This window comes from Protopterus annectens, chromosome 12.part0 (assembly GCF_019279795.1).
Source record: "Protopterus annectens isolate FY-2018-M chromosome 12.part0, PAN1.0, whole genome shotgun sequence".
In the NCBI taxonomy this organism is placed as follows: domain Eukaryota; kingdom Metazoa; phylum Chordata; order Ceratodontiformes; family Protopteridae; genus Protopterus; species Protopterus annectens.
In genome coordinates, this window is record NC_056746.1 from 402994937 (window position 1) to 403017147 (window position 22211).

The 22211-nt window shown below is 37.2% G+C and overlaps 1 protein-coding gene across 1 annotated transcript in view; it reads right to left on the minus strand.

Annotated features, from left to right (window-relative positions):
- DNAH3 (dynein axonemal heavy chain 3) overlaps window positions 1–22211 on the minus strand; it is a 2217123-nt gene that overhangs the window by 1112753 nt on the left and 1082159 nt on the right. Inside the window, exons 21-22 of the mRNA XM_044089509.1 lie at window positions 21943–22059; window positions 8447–8626 (exon numbers count right to left, since the gene is read on the minus strand). Coding sequence (XP_043945444.1) covers window positions 8447–8626; window positions 21943–22059 — 297 coding nt within the window. The remainder of the gene's footprint in view (window positions 1–8446; window positions 8627–21942; window positions 22060–22211) is intronic.

Below are 22211 nucleotides of genomic sequence, written 5' to 3' on the forward strand. Positions count from 1 at the left end.
GGGATTTTTATAGAAGAAAGATAATGGAGAAGACAAAAAAGGGGAGGAATGTCCAAACACCAACTAGACTGAAAACAGCAAGCAAATACTCTCTCATTAGTGTCAAGACTGGAAGCAATCCTACAAGTACATGGAATTTAGACCAAATAAATTTACTTATCTGACTTAAGCAAATAATTACAAATCTCGCACTGAGACCCAGAGACTATGTCTGGCTACTTCAAGAGTCAAATGAGATCTACGGCGCGGGGGGGGGGGGTGAGATTATGGGTATGGGAGAGTAGCCAGAACCTTGGATCCTATGTCTGATAGTTGACAGCTTCAGATCTGGTCAGATATGATATACCCATTAGTTGAGACACAATTTATTTATTTATTTGATTTTTGTTGTTCCAGCTGGGATCAATGTCCATTTTCAGTGAGGCCCCAAGAAAGCTCCTGAGGCTAAAGCTTGGATTGGAAAAACAATATTGAAAGATAAGAAGACATAGTAATTATACAAAGGTAAAATAAAAAAAAGAAAAAAAAAGAACATATAGATTTTAACTTATCAGAACAATCCTAGCAAAAACAATAAACAAGAGAATATAATAGTATATAATAGGTAAGTAGTGTATAATGGTAGATAATACACAAACTTACTTTTTTTTTTTTTTTTTTTTATGCTAAAAAGAGTTATGTAATATTTACAAGAGAAAAGACAATACTGGATCAAGCATTTTTACTTTGCTTTAAAGTTGCTCAAGCTATGCTCATTTCTTATGTGAACTGGTACTTGGTTCCAATAGGCTGGGCATGTTTTGGAGAATGTTGTTTCTTATATAGTTAAACCAAATGAGATATTTTCAAGGATAGGGCATCTGATAAAAAGGTGGATAGTGACTTTCGCTTAAAAGTTTAAAAATGAAGGCAGCAAAAACAGAAGCCACTCTGGCTATAAACAAGAGCCAGTGAAATTTTTGTGAGAGCAGGTAAAGGTGAATGAAATGTTCAGCAAGGAAAATGAGTGTGCAGATTGTGTTGAATATGGGTTTGATGAATCAAGCTATGTATTTGTGCTGGACTGAAGGGCTATTATAGGGAGACCATATTCGTTTAGGTAATGGAACTGGTTTTTGGCTATGCCATATAAGATATACACCTGTGACTAAAGCAACACTTTCATTTATTTGTTTTAATATATTATCATAACCTTAGACATCTTATAAAAAATGAAAAGGTTTTTGTTTGTGTATTTTAAAAGCTTATTCCACCCAACTGATAGCATCTGTTTCTGAAAAACATTTTCTGACTTAGTAGAATATATGTTATTCTATTAGACAGAGAATGGGAGAAATATATTTCAATCTTGCACTTTTTGTTATTACTATTTATATATAAAACTTATGTTGTATAAATACTTGGACACTCATCATGTTTGATACAGTAGATAGAACATAGAAGAAATGTATTCCTTCAGACAGATATCTATCACCAGTTTTAAATAAAATGTATACTTACTGCTTCTCCAATGATATCTTTCCAATAACTGTCAACTATACCAAACTTTCTGCCTTCTTCTGGCATTTGAGCTATAATATCTTCAGAGCTGAAAATGGGTTCAAGGTATAGCCACGTTGCTTGACATTTTAACCAGGCATCTAAAATATCTTGCATCTGAACCAGTTTCTCTTCCCATTCCTGAAATTTGAAAATTTTGAATTAATTTAGAAGGTATTCATTATAAGAACCTACCTGTTTTTATAATGCTTTATGATGCCTCCTTTCTGACAATAAAAATTTCTAGGGCAATTATTGTGGAGTAGCAAGCTGTCTTTATCAATTAATTGTAGATTCATTTTTTACCTATTTTCTTATAAGAGGATCTGTCATGATTTAGTGAAGCCCAAACATTTGATTGTTTCATATTGACCCCAAAGTCTGCCACACAAAACAAAGAACAAAATTCCAGACATATCATACAGAACTCTCACACAGCACATCTCCTAATATAGAGTGTGTGTGTGTGTGTGTGTGTGTGTGTGTGTGTGTGTGTGTGTGTGTGTGTGTGTGTGTGTGTGTGTGTGTGTGTGTGTGTGACTTATTCATTATTTACTCCTGAGTTTGCTGCAAGTTGTAGAAAAATGACACCTCCTAACTGCATTAGCCTTGGAGATGATAACGCACATGCTGCTGGGAACACAATCCATGCAGCAAAACTCAGAAGCTGCCACATCTTATATGTACAAAGTTTCTGAATGACTGCTTTTGACAACTCAGCATTTCATCAGTTCAGTTTGATCACTGCATTTTCAGCACTGCAGTGTCAGCAGACTGAGTAGCAATATCCTTTCTCCATTCCTGTATTGGCTTAGTTCTTGGAATGTATAATATTCTGTATGGTTATTGCTATTTTCACTAAGGATCTGCATCCAAAATACTGGTCTCTCCTTGTTTTTTGAGCCCCCCCCCAATTTGTCATCTTCCCTTTCCACTTTGAATTATAGCTTTCAGCTTGTGCTATGTATAGGAGCCTTAACTGTGTAGCTCTAAAATACCCCTTCAAATCAGGTAATCCAAAACTAGCTTGTTTTATTGGAAGGATCAGCTTATCCCACTTGACTCTTCCCATCTTCCCCTCCCAGATAAAGTCCTTCAACTCTTTATTAATTGCTATCCTCAACTTCTCCTCTGGTTGATAACAATATTCCTGACCTGTGTATAAAACTAAAAGGACTAAATATTTTGACTCCTTGTATCTTGCTATCCGTATCTATAAAACAGAGCTTCCAGTTTCTCAATTTTTGTATTATTATTTGTTTAGCCTCTTCTCACATATCTTCACCTGCCATAACAGAATTCTTTTTAATCCATACTCCTAAGTACTTTACTTTATCATGTCCCCATAAATATGGGTATTGCTACACCAATTTGTGTGTGGGCAGATGTTTTACAGCTATTGTCTTTGTTTTATCTTACTTAATTTTGATTCTTAAAAAGACTTGAAACTGTCTCAAAATGTTACAAAACACTGAAATGTCCTTTTCTAGTTTTATCATGTATAAAATATCATTTGCAAACAAAGCCAGCTTTTATTGACTATCATAGCAACTATATCCTTGAACTTCTGAGTCCCTTATTTTCTTTGCCAATGGTTCTAAATATAATGCAAATAAGAAAGGGGAAAGAGGACACCCTTGCCTGGTTCCTCTGCTCAAATAGAACTTACAGAGGAATCCACCCACTTTAATTTTCACCTATGATTTTTCATATGTCCTCCTAATCAACCGTATAATTTTATCAGGGAATGCAAATGCTTCCACTGTCCTACTCATAAAATCCTAGCTTACTCTGTCAAATGCTTTCTCTGCATCAAGATTCACCAATAACAGTGATATTTTCTTAAATTCCACTTCCCTCTGAATGATCTGGATGACCATTGTTCTATTAATGTTGTCAAATGGTTGCCTCCCATCCACAAAACCACAGTGATCCATATCTATTGATTTTGGCATCACCTTTGTAATTCTTTTATCCATTATAGACATGAATAGTTTATAATCATGGTTTACACTTGAAATGGGCCTGCATGAAGTTGGACCAGATGGGTCTTTACCATCTTTAGGTATTACAGCTACCACAACGTTCTTACAGAATGTTGGTGTTTCACCTCCTTTATAAAATAGTGATGAACAAAACCTTCCAGAGCTTTATCAGTTTTTCCCTCCTAGCTTCCAAACTTCCCCAGATCTTTATCAGTTTTTCCCTCCTGGCTTCCAAACTTCAACAGGAATACCATCTATTCCTGAGGTCTTTCGTACAGATTGGTTATACATCACCATTTTTATCTCATCTCCTCCTATCCTAACTGTTAGTAATTGAGCCTCATCTACCCCTAACCTTGGCATATTTAATTCTTCCACAAACATTTCCAGGCACTTTTCCGTTATTGGGGCAACAGTTCTAATATGCTCACAATGATCGCACAGCTGTTAGCCCTGAAGCGGTTGTTTTGAAACAGAAAGAAACAGACCTTACTGTACTGCAGTGTTTGTCTGGTCAGAACTTGAAAGCTGTAAAGTATACATATGCACAATAATATGTAACAGAAATACATTAAGATATTTTCAAGTGAAGTAAGAGCTGGCGGACTGTATAATGTATTTAAAGAAGAGCCTAACCATGTTCAGACACTAGTAAATGGCAGAGAATGTCCTGTACACTTCACATAGTTAATTTTATTAACTTTAAGATCCTATCAAGTTTGAAGTCCTCTTCTTCCAATAATAGTTTATTCCAGTGCAGAGATGCCTTTAGGTTTTGGAGTTGTGATAAGTTGATGGAAGCCATGGAGGTTGATATGGGGCAGAGGAGGTAGTAGATAGTTTATGCCAGTCAATATTAACGTCCTCAAGTAGAATGGTCTCATAGGGGATATGCACTGAGATCCAGGATAGGACACACTTGAGGATGGGAATGTTGTTACCAGGCGGTGTGTGTGTGTGTGTGTGTGTGTGTCTGTGTGTGTGTGTATATATATATATATATATACATATATATATATATACATATATATATACATATATACATATATATATATATATATATATATATAGCTGCAATGGCAATTTTTTTGAGGGGAGTGAGGTGACAGGATAGGTTGAGGTGCTCAGAGTACATAATTGCAACACTTCCACCTTTTTTGTTAGTTCTGTCTAGGCAATATATATTTTAGTGGGGAGGTAATATTTCACTATTAGAGATGTGTGGTTTTAACCATGTTTCATAAGGGCTAAGCTATGAGGGGAGTGGTGGTGATCCAAGAATGTAACTCTGTAACTTTCTTAGGTAGACTCTGTATGTTAATGGCATAAATAGACATGTGTTTAGTTGGGATGATATTTGTAGTAGATGGGATGGAAAGCACAGGGTTGGGATGGATGTCACTATTTAATAGTAGGGTGTTTGGGAGTGGGGTTGGTTTAACAGTGTAAAAATAGAAACTATACGGTTTGTGTTTAAGTTTAGGGGAGGTTCTTGAGAGAGTGCATATTTTGAGGTTGTGGAGTTGAGTATGGGAGGAACTGAAAATAGAGGGGGAGATAAGAAAGGGTAGGAAGGTTTCCGTGTGGAGTAAAGGATCAGTATATGAAGGAGATGTATGAAAGATATTAAGTTTTGTATGATAGGAGGTTAGGAATGAGAAATATAGTAGTGGGATAGCTATGAGATGGGGGCATAATGTGCAAGAATTGAGATGAATGCAGGTGAGGTTTCTTCAAAGAGGGGGTAGGGAATAGGGAAGGAGTAGGAAGAAATAGTATTCAGCAGATACGTTTTGAGAGTTGCAAGATAATTCAGCACACATAATGCAAATGTCTCTGATGTGTAAACTCACTTTCCAAATCTGTCTAAGGCCTAAGACTCCCTGTTTTTGGGGGCGGACAGAGGAACTCTCCTCCAAGAGCATTTTCTTAGTGGCCACCACCATAATGGCAACAACTACAGTCCTGTTGCGCCAATGAGGCGTATCTTAGGGTAAAACCAAAATCTTGTTGGGCTTATAGGGTAAGGGCTCCACCATTTCAGGCTCCATCCATGCTCAGTGGGACACCAAGTCAATCAGGTCAAGTGCTGTCAGGCCACATAGGAAACAGATGGGTCAGCTCCAAAGGCCTTGAGTAACATTAATTCCTCTTGGGAAGGGGTATCAGTGGACCAGCCCTGCCCCGCTTTACCAAAGTAATTCTATGATGTCCCCAATGGAGATGTTTTCAAGGGGACCTTGGGGACTCTTCCCCTTCATCAAAATCAGTGTCATCAGTGAAAGATTCCCAGGGGAAGTCTAAAGGCCTCCTTTTGCATGACTGTTTTCTGTGCGCTTCCACTGGGGGGAGGAAATATCTGGGGAAGAATCAGAAGCCAAAAGGGAGCTCAACCCATGAGCTCTGAGCTGGCTCTCTGAAAGGGATAAAATGATGTTGAAGAGGAACCACAGATGTCAGAGAGGATTGGAATGGATCCAAGCAAGGGCAGGATATCTCTTCTCTAGACAATAAGAAAGCCTCCTCAAATGCCTCAAGGGTGTTTCTGAAGTTGGTCCCAAAGGAATTCTCTTGGGGACCCTTGCCAGACATGGCCCGACTCAGTTCCAAAGTCAATACCAGGGCATAACTACCCTGATCCCCGTGCTCCAGTCTCTTCATTCTGCCCCCCCCCCCCCACCTGAGATCCAACAACACTGGAGTTGATCAGATGAAGAGACACTCTCATAGATGAAGAATCCAGTATATCAGATCTGACAAAGAGATTCCACGAGAAGCACTCAGATCAAATCTCACTATATATATAGATCAAATTGGGGAAGAAGTAATCAAGTGGGAGGATGGAAGGGTCTGGTCCTGGTACCCCAGGTGTGAGGGGGAGCGGGAAGTATCCTCATCTAAAACTGAGTACTCAGGAATTTCTGCACCATCTTATCCACATCAGCCTTGGCTACAATCCTGGATGACTGTACCAACATAAAAGAAGACACCATCAAGGGTGGCCTACACAGAATCTATGAAAGGATCTCTCAGATGAGAAGGTAGTAGATCTGGGCAGAGCCAAGAGGTGGTAATCTCTGGGCTAAATCTAGGCTACACTAATAGGGCAGGAGTTGTGAATGGATCCAAATAGGATCTGGCTTCAATGAGAAGGAATGTGTCAGATATGAAGACTTGGAAAGTTTAGGAGCTGCACCCCCAGCCCCTGCAGGATCCAGATAGTTCTTTCTGAATTCTTTCACAACGTCTTTTTCTTTTTACCTCTCTCTCTTTCTCCATTCCTTTCTCCCTCTCCTTATCCTTTTCTCTCTCTCACTCGAGATTTTCTTTTTGCTTTCTTCATAGGTCTTTGTACCAGCTTCTTAAATGAAGGAGAAACAGAAAGAAAGGAGGCTATTCCCACACAGAGGCAGGCATAAGACCTTTAATAACCAGTTTGGAACAATGGTCTGAAAGGGCCCATGGCCCAAAAGACACACAGACTTCACAATTCTCATGAAGATGATTGACCCCTACACAAGAAACACATTTAGTGTGCAGATCCTGGGGGAGGTGGATTTTGTGCCAGCAGTCTTTTCATTTTTTGAAGCCAGGGGCCTTGTCAGACACATTTAAGGAAATGGAAACAGCAGCACCACACTATACTGAAAAGTGCAAAAACTCTAATAAAATGCACAAAACCAAGTAGTACAAAGCAACATGCCAACCACATGGTCATTAATAGCTAAAATATTTTGCTATTAAAAAGGGATTTTTATAGAAGAAAGATAATGGAGAAGACAAAAAAGGGGAGGAATGTCCAAACACCAACTAGACTGAAAACAGCAAGCAAATACTCTCTCATTAGTGTCAAGACTGGAAGCAATCCTACAAGTACATGGAATTTAGACCAAATAAATTTACTTATCTGACTTAAGCAAATAATTACAAATCTCGCACTGAGACCCAGAGACTATGTCTGGCTACTTCAAGAGTCAAATGAGATCTACGGCGCGGGGGGGGGGGGGGGTGAGATTATGGGTATGGGAGAGTAGCCAGAATCTTGGATCCTATGTCTGATAGTTGACAGCTTCAGATCTGGTCAGATATGATATACCCATTAGTTGAGACACAAGAGAAAAGACAATACTGGATCAAGCATTTTTACTTTGCTTTAAAGTTGCGCAAGCTATGCTCATTTCTTATGTGAACTGGTACTTGGTTCCAATAGGCTGGGCATGTTTTGGAGAATGTTGTTTCTTATATAGTTAAACCAAATGAGATCTTTTCAAGGATAGGGCATCTGATAAAAAGGTGGATAGTGACTTTCGCTTAAAAGTTTAAAAATGAAGGCAGCAAAAACAGAAGCCACTCTGGCTACAAACAAGAGCCAGTGAAATTTTTGTGAGAGCAGGTAAAGGTGAATGAAATGTTCAGCAAGGAAAATGAGTGTGCAGATTGTGTTGAATATGGGTTTGATGAATCAAGCTATGTATTTGTGCTGGACTGAAGGGCTATTATAGGGAGACCATATTCGTTTAGGTAATGGAACTGGTTTTTGGCTATGCCATATAAGATATACACCTGTGACTAAAGCAACACTTTCATTTATTTGTTTTAATATATTATCATAACCTTAGACATCTTATAAAAAATGAAAAGGTTTTTGTTTGTGTATTTTAAAAGCTTATTCCACCCAACTGATAGCATCTGTTTCTGAAAAACATTTTCTGACTTAGTAGAATATATGTTATTCTATTAGACAGAGAATGGGAGAAATATATTTCAATCTTGCACTTTTTGTTATTACTATTTATATATAAAACTTATGTTGTATAAATACTTGGACACTCGTCATGTTTGATACAGTAGATAGAACATAGAAGAAATGTATTCCTTCAGACAGATATTTATCACCAGTTTTAAATAAAATGTATACTTACTGCTTCTCCAATGATATCTTTCCAATAACTGTCAACTATACCAAACTTTCTGCCTTCTTCTGGCATTTGAGCTATAATATCTTCAGAGCTGAAAATGGGTTCAAGGTATAGCCACGTTGCTTGACATTTTAACCAGGCATCTAAAATATCTTGCATCTGAACCAGTTTCTCTTCCCATTCCTGAAATTTGAAAATTTTGAATTAATTTAGAAGGTATTCATTATAAGAACTTACCTGTTTTTATAATGCTTTATGATGCCTCCTTTCTGACAATAAAAATTTCTAGGGCAATTATTGTGGAGTAGCAAGCTGTCTTTATCAATTAATTGTAGATTCATTTTTTACCTATTTTCTTATAAGAGGATCTGTCATGATTTAGTGAAGCCCAAACATTTGATTGTTTCATATTGACCCCCAAGAAGTCTGCCACACAAAACAAAGAACAAAATTCCAGACATATCATACAGAACTCTCACACAGCACATCTCCTAATATAGAGTGTGTGTGTGTGTGTGTGTGTGTGTGTGTGTGTGTGTGTGTGTGTGTGTGTGTGTGTGTGTGTGTGTGTGTGTGTGACTTATTCATTATTTACTCCTGAGTTTGCTGCAAGTTGTAGAAAAATGACACCTCCTAACTGCATTAGCCTTGGAGATGATAACGCACATGCTGCTGGGAACACAATCCATGCAGCAAAACTCAGAAGCTGCCACATCTTATATGTACAAAGTTTCTGAATGACTGCTTTTGACAACTCAGCATTTCATCAGTTCAGTTTGATCACTGCATTTTCAGCACTGCAGTGTCAGCAGACTGAGTAGCAATATCCTTTCTCCATTCCTGTATTGGCTTAGTTCTTGGAATGTATAATATTCTGTATGGTTATTGCTATTTTCACTAAGGATCTGCATCCAAAATACTGGTCTCTCCTTGTTTTTTGAGCCCCCCCCCAATTTGTCATCTTCCCTTTCCACTTTGAATTATAGCTTTCAGCTTGTGCTATGTATAGGAGCCTTAACTGTGTAGCTTTAAAATACCCCTTCAAATCAGGTAATCCAAAACTAGCTTGTTTTATTGGAAGGATCAGCTTATCCCACTTGACTCTTCCCATCTTCCCCTCCCAGATAAAGTCCTTCAACTCTTTATTAATTGCTATCCTCAACTTCTCCTCTGGTTGATAACAATATGCCTGACCTGTGTATAAAACTAAAAGGACTAAATATTTTGATTCCTTGTATCTTGCTATCCGTATCTATAAAACAGAGCTTCCAGTTTCTCAATTTTTGTATTATTATTTGTTTAGCCTCTTCTCACATATCTTCACCTGCCATAACAGAATTCTTTTTAATCCATACTCCTAAGTACTTTACTTTATCATGTCCCCATAAATATGGGTATTGCTACACCAATTTGTGTGTGGGCAGATGTTTTACAGCTATTGTCTTTGTTTTATCTTACTTAATTTTGATTCTTAAAAAGACTTGAAACTGTCTCAAAATGTTACAAAACACTGAAATGTCCTTTTCTAGTTTTATCATGTATAAAATATCATTTGCAAACAAAGCCAGCTTTTATTGACTATCATAGCAACTATATCCTTGAACTTCTGAGTCCCTTATTTTCTTTGCCAATGGTTCTAAATATAATGCAAATAAGAAAGGGGAAAGAGGACACCCTTGCCTGGTTCCTCTGCTCAAATAGAACTTACAGAGGAATCCACCCACTTTAATTTTCACCTATGATTTTTCATATGTCCTCCTAATCAACCTTATAATTTTATCAGGGAATGCAAATGCTTCCACTGTCCTACTCATAAAATCCTAGCTTACTCTGTCAAATGCTTTCTCTGCATCAAGATTCACCAATAACAGTGATATTTTCTTAAATTCCACTTCCCTCTGAATGATCTGGATGACCATTGTTCTATTAATGTTGTCAAATGGTTGCCTCCCATCCACAAAACCACAGTGATCCATATCTATTGATTTTGGCATCACCTTTGTAATTCTTTTATCCATTATAGACATGAATAGTTTATAATCATGGTTTACACTTGAAATGGGCCTGTATGAAGTTGGACCAGATGGGTCTTTACCATCTTTAGGTATTACAGCTACCACAGCTTTCTTACAGAATGTTGGTGTTTCACCTCCTTTATAAAATAGTGATGAACAAAACCTTCCAGAGCTTTATCAGTTTTTCCCTCCTAGCTTCCAAACTTCCCCAGATCTTTATCAGTTTTTCCCTCCTGGCTTCCAAACTTCAACAGGAATACCATCTATTCCTGAGGTCTTTCGTATAGATTGGTTATACATCACCATTTTTATCTCATCTCCTCCTATCCTAACTGTTAGTAATCGAGCCTCATCTACCCCTAACCTTGGCATATTTAATTCTTCCACAAACATTTCCAGGCACTTTTCCGTTATTGGGGCAACAGTTCTAATATGCTCACAATGATCGCACAGCTGTTAGCCCTGAAGCGGTTGTTTTGAAACAGAAAGAAACAGACCTTACTGTACTGCAGTGTTTGTCTGGTCAGAACTTGAAAGCTGTAAAGTATACATTTGCACAATAATATGTAACAGAAATACATTAAGATATTTTCAAGTGAAGTAAGAGCTGGCGGACTGTATAATGTATTTAAAGAAGAGCCTAACCATGTTCAGACACTAGTAAATGGCAGAGAATGTCCTGTACACTTCACATGGTTAATTTTATTAACTTTAAGATCCTATCAAGTCTGAAGTCCTCTTCTTCCAATAATAGTTTATTCCAGTGCAGAGATGCCTTTAGGTTTTGAATCCGAAGTTTGCCCACTTGCTTGTACAGCCATTTCTTACACAGACACTACTATGAAGCCTACTCTTGTGTTTTTATTGTTTTCCTTCACATCCTCTGGCCTGGGGATGCTGTAAACAGAAATAATATTTTAAAGATCCAGCCATCCATACTCTACCGAGCAAAGGATTAAGAACAGAAAATATCAGAACAAGATACAATTTCTGGATGCCAACGTCTTAAACAAAATCCTACATACTCACAAATGAGCCTTTTTGAGTATGGAAAAATGGAATTACAACTGCTTCAAGTCCCACTTAACAGCGATGCTTCACGGAGAGCTTGATAGGAGATACACACAAGGGTCGTGCACACAAGCACTCATTACAACTGTTGCCACAATAACGGAAAAGTACCCATTTCTATTTGAACATTTTCTTGATTTCCATATTTCTCTGCTTTATACAGATTTTCATAAAATGTCTGAAATATTTCTAGTGCCTCTACAGGACCTCTGGTTATTTCCTTATTATAAGCTCCCTAAGCATGGCAACAACCCCTTCTACTTTCTGTTGCCTGAATCATTGTTTGAAGTAGAGGGTACTGTAACAAGATAAAGGAACAGGACGTGGGATCTTTAGAACAGGGTAGGAGTAAGTTACATAGGAAAAAAAAAAGTCGCTACAAAGTACAAACTGAAGCAGATAAATACAAAAGCCAGAAAAAGTAGCTGGATTGAAACCACTCCAAGTAATGCAGACTGCAAATCACGACACAGTGTAGAATGCAGAATCCACTTTATTAAGTTCAGAACATAAGAATCCAAAGTTGAGCGCTTTCGTCCAGAAAGATCTAGTCTTCATCTGACAATTTAACACACATAGTTACTTCCTTTTTATACAGTTTCAACAAGAAGTTCCTCCAGTTTTGAACTAATTAATCCTGTCATTAAAAGCACAATATATGCAGTTAATAACTTAAAAAGCAGGCAAAATATACAAACTGAAAAAAGTCAGGGAACACACCACCCTATAAAACACTATGCAAACACTGGTTCTAAAATGACAGTGTACAATAAATATATTTAAATGTGTTAAATATATTAAAACAATAAATATTTGTGTAATTAAATACTAAGAACTAGGTATAGCTAAAATGTTAAGAGAAATAAATATCAATCACAAATTAACATCATTATACAACAAATGCTGAACAATTTAATAATTTAAAATGTTTAAAATACATAATGGAGAAATATATCTTATCTTTCCAATGCCTTTAATTTTAAAATAGGGTTAATGGAAATAAGTTCGTTCAGACCTGGCCAGTTCCCAGTTTTCAAACGTAATTGCCAGTATAATTCTCTTTTCTCAAGTAAGAGTGACCATGCACCACCCCTCATGTTAGTACTGATGTTATCTATAATACAAAATTGGGAAAAAAAGCATACACGAACATCTGTATGACATAAAAAATAAAATAAATAGACTAATTCCCTTAGCAAGCATGTAATGGAGTACAATGACCATAAGCTCCAATTTTTACAGCAGTATAATCAAAACATGCAATGTCAGACATTTTAGCCAATGCATTTACAGCTTTCCCATGGAGTAAGGGGGTCAGGAACATTACCCAGAGATTTTGGTCAACACTACACTGTTTGCAACCCTCTCAAACATATGAATGAAACTATCAAAATTATCCCCCTCTTTAAATTGCGGAAGAAATTTACTGACCTGTTGTGCTTCTGGGGTCCAGTTACTCCCTTCCCTATTACCTCCATGACTCTGGTGAAGAGTCAGCATTTCCCTCTCATGCCTCCTCTGACGCTCTTTATCTTCAGCCTCTATCTCCAAATGTCCTCCAACTCAAGTCTCTTTAGCTCCAGCTGGATTTTTAAGTCCACTGCAGAAAGGTTGAGCTGTCCACTCTCCGAGGATACTGTATCTCCACTGCCAGTCTGATTGTCCTTCGTAGAAAGGTTGAGCTGTCCATTCTCTGAAGATATTGCATCTCCCACTACCAGTCTCATAGTCCTCCTGGGTGCTGTTTTCTGATGCAGCTGTAACCAAGGCTGCAATCAGGTCTGCCTTAGTCAGGTTTCCATGCACCAGTCCCCTAGCCTGGCACATGTCCACCGGCTGGCTCCTTGTCAGCTTTCCATTCTCCTCTGCTGACATGCTGCCTGCCTAACTAAGCTAACAAAAGAAATAAAACAATTGTGATCTGAACTCTGAGTATTCACTGTACATAAGCTACAGGATTCACTCTACCCACACCACTACAAGCCAGTTAGTATTTGCCAACTAATTAATATGTGATGTGGATATCCCACCGCTGCCAAACACGTGAGGATATCTTATCCCAACCACTGCCACCACATGTGACGCCCACACCCTGGCCCAGCAATCAAGGAGCCTCAGTCCTCACCACTAACACCAGAGAGGGCATCTCATATAAGAGGAAAGGATAACAAATACACACAGTAAAGTACAATTTCCCTTAAGTGCATACAGAGATCACAGTCAGTCTGGGGCTGGTTGCTCCCTTGCTCCCCAGGTCCCCAATAAGACTCCCCACTGGCACAGCTATAGGGTCCAGATCTCAGCCTAGCTGGCAAGCTAACTCCAGTACCCTCTCTGTCCAACCAGTGCTTCGTGTCACTGCCCAAGTAGCTGACACACGCACACACTTTGAGATAAGTATTTATACAACTTCACAGACACTCCTGGGAAAGGCTAACACAGATTCTCCAGCTGTGCCCTTTTACCCAGACTATACGGTAGTAATTACTGCCACCACCAGCTAATAATTATCAGCTACCTAAAGGCCCTTAAAAGGGTGTCCCATTATTACTGTGCAATATTATTATCCAATTGGTAGTATAGCCCAGGGCTAATGCTATAGGAGTAGCATAGACAGTAAACTATATAAATATGCAATGTACTCTAGAGATTAACTTATCTCTACATAAAACAGCCACAGTTGAGAAGGGTTTAAAAATATTTAATAATAGATACTAAAAATACAAGATGATACTACTACACCGCAGTGCCATTCAAGAGTTCAGAGATCACAAAGAAACTTAAAATAATTCCGTAGTACAGTTCTGACATATAACAGAAAAACACCTAGTCTAATCTTTACAGTCCTAGCTATTTCTACAAAAAAACATACTTCTAAAGTAACTTACTTACAAAAAGAGAGCATAAGTTAGATGTCCAGACCAAAATGCTTACAGTCTCTCTCTGAACAATAGTTTTTAAAATCACTAACAAACATCTCTGCTGGGCCCTCCCAGATTACATCATTTTGACACTTAGGTTTTCCCAGTATACACATTACATCATTTTGACACTTAGTCTGGAGTTCCCAGGCCAACAGGCTACATTATTTAACAATCTAACACCTGCTCAGGAAACTACAACAATAAAAGACATTGCACATGTACACTCTAGTAAGTATTCCTTAAGTTAAAACAACAGAAAGAATGTGATAGCCCAGACCAAATGGCTCCGAGCTCTGGAGATCAAAGAACATACAAAACATAATTTTAATTTCAAAGAACATTTGAAATGCTTGGCTTAGTTTTCCTTACAGCAGATGGCAATGTTGCTACATTGTTGAAACAGCATTTCTTTACATTTAAGACACAAGCCTGTATTTTACATTTATATTTACTAATGTTAGACTTATGTATCAAATTCTATTTGGCTAGGCTGGCAGCCTTCACCCATCTCTACCAGTCTTCACAGATGCAGCCCTCACAAATTGAATTTGTGTGAACTAGAAGAAGAGGGCTGTCAGTGTACATGAAGCAATTGCTACATTGCCTCAGGATGCTCATGTCGACCAGGGTGGCTGGAGAAATTGTGGGATATTGTCCATTCATAATACTATGCAAATTAATATGGCCAGAAGCTAGGAGAGGACATGGAAGACCAGGTGAGGCAGATGGAGAGGAGAAGAAGTCTAAATTATGAAGGGCTAGAGGGAGAGACTTGTGCTGGTACCTCAGAAGCTACACTGAATGTTTCACCTGATAGTGAAGCAGAATCGCAAGAAATCTCAGATGGAGCAGAAGCAGTGTACTACAGGAAAATTAACAAAGTCTGCGTCTATAATGGTAACCCCCACTATATATATATATATATATATATATATATATATATATATATATATATATATATAAAGTCCACAAATAATCCCAGCACTCGAAATAAATCACAAGGTCAGCATGAAGTGAAGAGTAATTTATTGGGACAACCACAGCCCAACAACACAAACCCGGTGGCGGTTTAGCACAGCCGTCCTCAGTGTGCAGTTGAAAAATAGAAAGGCAGGTCTAAATATACGCTAATGCGTATTCAGTACATCACTTTAAAGACACAGTGCTTCAATAGTAAACATAAAGCCCGAGCTACTAATAGCTAAGGCGTAAAGATTAAATTATTATTTATACATATATATAAAAAGAAATAGTGAATAAACACTTTAAATGTGTACTAAGCACAATACTGAATAGAGCAATGAAATATTACTCATTCATAATTAGTATGGTGCATAATAGAATAACCTGACATTCACCCAAAGACATACATACATGTAAATGCACAAGCACTCCCACTCATTCATATACTAATATATACATTCCAATATTGAAAAACATACTCAAACAACCACTCTTATTTGAAACATATACATTAAGGTGTGCAAATGTACATCATATGAAATGTGAATATATCCCAATATTCACATACATCCCAATAGCCCCCAGGTGATACCCACAATCAAATGACAAAAGTGCAGCACAGTTAATAAACCCCAATGACTTATGTACAATTAGAGATACACTAATATTTTTCTAAGAACATCTGATATATCAAAAACCACAATTATTACCAATGGTCATTCAACCCTGGTTTAAACATTGCTCCCAAATTTATAATCCAACGACGCTCCTTATTGGTCAACATTTGATGTCTATGACTGTCCCCTAGGTTTGGTGCCACAACTTTATCCAAACCTATGAATATAAAATGTGATGTAGGGTGGACTAATTTGTGTTTATAAAGGGCACTTCTTGTGCGTTGACACTTAATATCACTGATATGTAAGCAAATCCTTTGCTTCAACGCACAAGAAGTTTGCCCTACATAAAAAGCTCCACACTGGCAGACAGCCATATATACTACCCAAGTGCTGTTGCATGTAATGAAGCATCGTATGTCAAATACCTTTTTTGTATTGACAGATGTAAAAGATTTTGTTTTAGCCATGACTTTGCATTGTCTACATGTACCACAAAATGTACTACCCGTAATACCCAAGGAATCAGTGTTGAATAAACGATCTTTTTTAAATTTAGAAAAATGCTGGCCTAGGTTCTTACCCCTTTTGTATCCAAAATGACACACTTTATCAATGTGTTTGCCGAAAAACCCATCAGATTCCAAAATGTGCCAATGCTTCCTTAATACATTTTTAACAAAAAATGTATTTGTTCCATAGGTTGTAATAAACCTAGTATAAGGACTATCACAATTACGTACCCTATCAGTCAATAGGGAGTCCCTATCTATAGAACTAGCATGGCTGTTAGCCCTTCTTATTATGTTTCTATGGTAACCCCTATACAAAAATCTAGACTCTAAATCCAAAGCTTTGTTGTGATACCGTTCATCAGAAGAACAAATCTTTCTAACTCGTTGAAACTGTGACCCAGGTATATTTAAGATAGTGTGGGGGGGATGACAGCTATTAGCATGTAACAGGGCATTTTTGGAGAAAGGCTTTCTATATAAATCCATATAGAGAGATCCATCATCCTCCTTGCCCACTAAAACATCCAAGAATTCTACTTCATGTAGATTGATATTGCCTGTAAACTTCAAATCATGAACATTAGAATTCAAATATTGTATAAAAGTCTGCCAAAGGTCCCTAGACCCCCCCCACACTACCCAACAATCATCGAGGTATCTTCTCCACATAATTAAATATGGCTTGAACATTGAAGGTATAGTATAAATATACTGTATTTCAAAATACCCCATAAACAGGTCAGCGTAAGTAGGGGCAAAAGTAGCCCCCATCACTGTACCCTTCACCTGTAAATACCATTGTTGGTTGAATGTAAAGGCATTGTGTTCAAGCATTAACCCAAGAATGCTGATCAAAAATTCTTGCTCCTCACTGGAGAAAATACCTGAATAATTCATCCAATATTTGATTGCCTCAATACCCCCTGTGTGTGGTATAGATGTGTAGAGAGATTGGACGTCTAATGTTCCCAAAAACTGATCTCTGTCCACTTGGATATCATCTATTATTGCCAGGAATTGTTGAGTGTCTCTAATACGGGCTCTTACATAGGACAACAATTTCTTCAATTTAAATTCCAGGTATTCAGAGAGCGGTTCAGTCAATGATCCTCTCCCTGCTACTATCGGACGTCCTGGGGGGTTCAAGATGTCTTTATGCACCTTGGGCAATATGCAAAAATATTGTAAAACTGGAGAATCTACTTGTAGTTCTCTCAACAACTGTGGTGTAATAAACTGACGTTCACAACTTAGCTTTAAATAATCATCAATAACCTGTTTATGTTGTACAGTAGGGTCAGAATCAAGACTTGTATAATATTCAGCATTGGACAACTGTTTGTGAGCTTCTGCTAGATAATGTTTTCTATCCCATATGACTACTGCCCCACCCTTGTCGGCCCCAACTATCACTATGTTATTATTATTTTTAAGATTGTTTAGGGCTTTATTTTCCTCACTAGTCAAATTATACTGTTTTTTAGAAAAAATCTCAGACTCATGTAAATGTAGGTCTTTGATTACCAATTGTTCAAACAGTTTGACTGTACTGTGATATGGAGGCATGAACTGTGATTTCTTAAATTTAAATCCAGTTCTATTCTCATATTGAGTCACATGCTCTGGATCTGAAAAGAAATGTTTCAAATTAAGCTTTCTGCAGAAGCATTTTAAATCATTAATAACATCATAATGAGAAACAAAAAAAGAAGGAATGAATCCCAGGCCTTTATTAAGCACACTGATTTCACTGGAGGAAAACTCCAGGTCAGTTAAATTAATGACCAAGTTGTCAATATCATTATTAAACTGTCCAGTGGATAGTCCATCTACATTTTGTGTTGTGGCATCTGCTCCTTGAAGGCATTCAATATGGCATCTTCTACCCCCTCGATGTTTACGCCCTGCCCTTCTAAAGGGGCTTTAAATCTTTTGGACAAAGGAGAAGGGACCTCTGGTACACTTTCAGCATCCGTGTCAGTATTAGACACACTAGAAGAAAAGTCAGAGGCACTTGTCGTGTCTTCATGTCGCCTTAGAATAGACTTCACCCTCTTTCTTTTTGGCCTGGGGGTTAACTTGTCTTCGTTGAAACGGACACCCTTTTTAGTTTTCTTCCAGGTATACATAGTACATTGCTTGAAATCATTGACATCACGTTGGTATTTTTGTAGTTTCCGCTTAGAAAGTTCTTTATCATATTTTTCTGAATCATTAATAAACTTAGTGTAAAGACTCTCATATTCAGAGGTATTCACAAACTTTTGCGTACTTTCATAACATTCATCAAGTTTGGACAGCAGTTTAGGCAGCTGTAACTCATAATGTTCAACCAACAGTTCCAAAAACATACTTGAAGCAGTGGCTTGTATACTCCTCCATTTCGCCATAAAATTCTCATCCATATTGCCCAAACCTGGTTCCACATACACCCGTAAGCCCCTCGGTGCAATTTTAGCAACTAAGTAGGCTTTTAATAATTTACAATGCCAAACATTGGCCCTAACACGTTTGGAAGCCTCTAATAAACCATTGAAGCAATCTGCTGCCTCCGTAGGTTTGTAGCGTGTAGCTAACCCGCTAGCGTTTCTATCCATAGCACCAGTAAAACAAGCACTGTCGTCTTTATCAGAAGATAAATTTCTAATGTAACTCAAAAAATCAGTACCTTTCGCCATAACTTCAAGGCCGTAGTAAAGAAAAGTATACACTCTTACACTGGAGCTGACCATACAACAAATATTGACCCGTATGTAATCACAAAACAGGTCCCTCGTTCAGTCAAGGCCCACCACGATGGAAATGAAATTCACAGGCCCTTTAAAGTAGAGTAATCCACAAGAAGAATTGTTCCAGCACTCCGTAAAGGAAAAACCAAAAAACAGAAATGATGCACGGAACCAATTGGTGCTCGGGCTGCATACACAAAGTCCACAAATAATCCCAGCACTCGAAATAAATCACAAGGTCAGCATGAAGTGAAGAGTAATTTATTGGGACAACCACAGCCCAACAACACAAACCGTGGCGGTTTGCTCAGGCGTCCTCAGTGTGCAGTTGAAAAATAGAAAGGCAGGTCTAAATATACGCGCAATGCGTATTCAGTACGTCACTCTTTAAAGACACAGTGCTTCAATAGTAAACATAAAGCCCGAGCTACTAATAGCTAAGGGCGAAAGATTAAATTATTATTTATACATATATATAAAAAGAAATAGTGAATAAACACTTTAAATGTGTACTAAGCACAATACTGAATAGAGCAATGAAATATTACTCATTCATAATTAGTATGGTGCATAATAGAATAACCTGACATTCACCCAAAGACATACATACATGTAAATGCACAAGCACTCCCACTCATTCATATACTAATATATACATTCCAATATTGAAAAACATACTCAAACAACCACTCTTATTTGAAACATATACATTAAGGTGTGCAAAAGTACATCATATGAAATGTGAATATATCCCAATATTCACATACATCCCAATAGCCCCCAGGTGATACCCACAATCAAATGACAAAAGTGCAGCACAGTTAATAAACCCCAATGACTTATGTACAATTAGAGATACACTAATATTTTTCTAAGAACATCTGATATATCAAAAACCACAATTATTACCAATGGTCATTCAACCCTGGTTTAAACATTGCTCCCAAATTTATAATCCAACGACGCTCCTTATTGGTCAACATTTGATGTCTATGACTGTCCCCTAGGTTTGGTGCCACAACTTTATCCAAACCTATGAATATAAAATGTGATGTAGGGTGGACTAATTTGTGTTTATAAAGGGCACTTCTTGCGTTGACACTTAATATCACTGATATGTAAGCAAATCCTTTGCTTCAACGCACAAGAAGTTTGCCCTACATAAAAAGCTCCACACTGGCAGACAGCCATATATACTACCCAAGTGCTGTTGCATGTAATGAAGCATCGTATGTCAAATACCTTTTTTGTATTGACAGATGTAAAAGATTTTGTTTTAGCCATGACTTTGCATTGTCTACATGTACCACAAAATGTACTACCCGTAATACCCAAGGAATCAGTGTTGAATAAACGATCTTTTTTAAATTTAGAAAAATGCTGGCCTAGGTTCTTACCCCTTTTGTATATATTTATTTATGTATATAAATATATATATTACTATACATATATATTGCATATGTGTGTGTGCGTGTATAAATATATATATATATTGCTATATACATATATATATATATATATATATATATATATACATATATATATATATATCCAGATATATACATATATATATATATATATATATATATATATATATATATATGGGTTCCCTACAGATGCTCGAACTTCCAAAAGGCCAACTTTTGTATGGCCAAGACCACATGATCGACTTTTGGAAGTTCGAACGTTCTGAACGGACAGCTCCCTATAGTGCAGAACAGGAACATTTACATTTTCTGCACTGTAGTGCGATCTCAGAGTTGGTGTATTTAAATAGCAGGAGGTGTGGGGGGTGCAGCAACTTGTAGATAGCTTTTTTTTTTTTTGTTTTACATGTTCGAAATTTCAAAATCGAACATATGGTCTCGGCAATATGGGTTTCGGCATTTTGAAATTTCGATCATGTATAGTAGACCCATGCATACATACATATATATATATATATATATATATATATATATATATATATATACATATACAGATATATATAGGTCTAGTGGTATTAGTTTAACTACTTAACGTTGACATGGAAGCAGTTAACAAAAAATTATAATATCAACAGAATCAATATCACACCAGTGAGGGGTACATACCCTTTCCTTTCTGTTGTGCAACTTCAGCTCTGGTATTTTTAATTGGCAGGAGGTAATGGGTACAGTGGGCCCCCTGCAAAAATATTTGTTTGATGTGTTTAGTTTCTGTCAATCTTTCTGGTTTAGCCCTTTTTTGTCAACTATTTTCATGTCAACATTAAGCAGTTTAGACTAATGCCACTAGACCCACATATAGATTGAGCAAGGAACCAGTCAATCATTTTGATCACACCAATATTCCTTTTTTGCTACCCAAAATATCCTTTTTCAGCATTCTTCATTAATTTCAGCTATTTTCTAATGGAGATGGTTCCTGCATACATGAAATGTTGTATCGCTTTTGACAGTAATACCTCAATGAGTATAGCAGACTGTTAATTCTGCTTTCTGTTAACACACAATACGTTGAAGACATTGTGATCACATGATTTAACAGTTTATGACACCTTATATAATACTATTCTGTGATATAAAATACATTTTTAATTCTTTTGTAACTTAATTTTAATTTAAAATTAAAAAACAATAATGTTTGCCCTTTAGTTATCTAATATAAAATAATGGTCACTTACCCTTATTTCTGTTTCAATTGGTTTAATAAAAGGAGAGCCACACATAGTCTGTGTTTTAACAATGTGGTCATCTAGCAAAACTTGGATATCATCCACTGCAGATAGGATGCGAGTATTCTGTGGAAACACCGGATCAAAAATCAGCATAATTTTCTGATATCATGACTTAACAAAGCATGACCTCTAAAGTGATGTTGCGTGGCACAAAAAATCAAGTGTGCAAACAGAAAGACAAATATTGCAAAATATTTACCTATTTAAAAAATCAA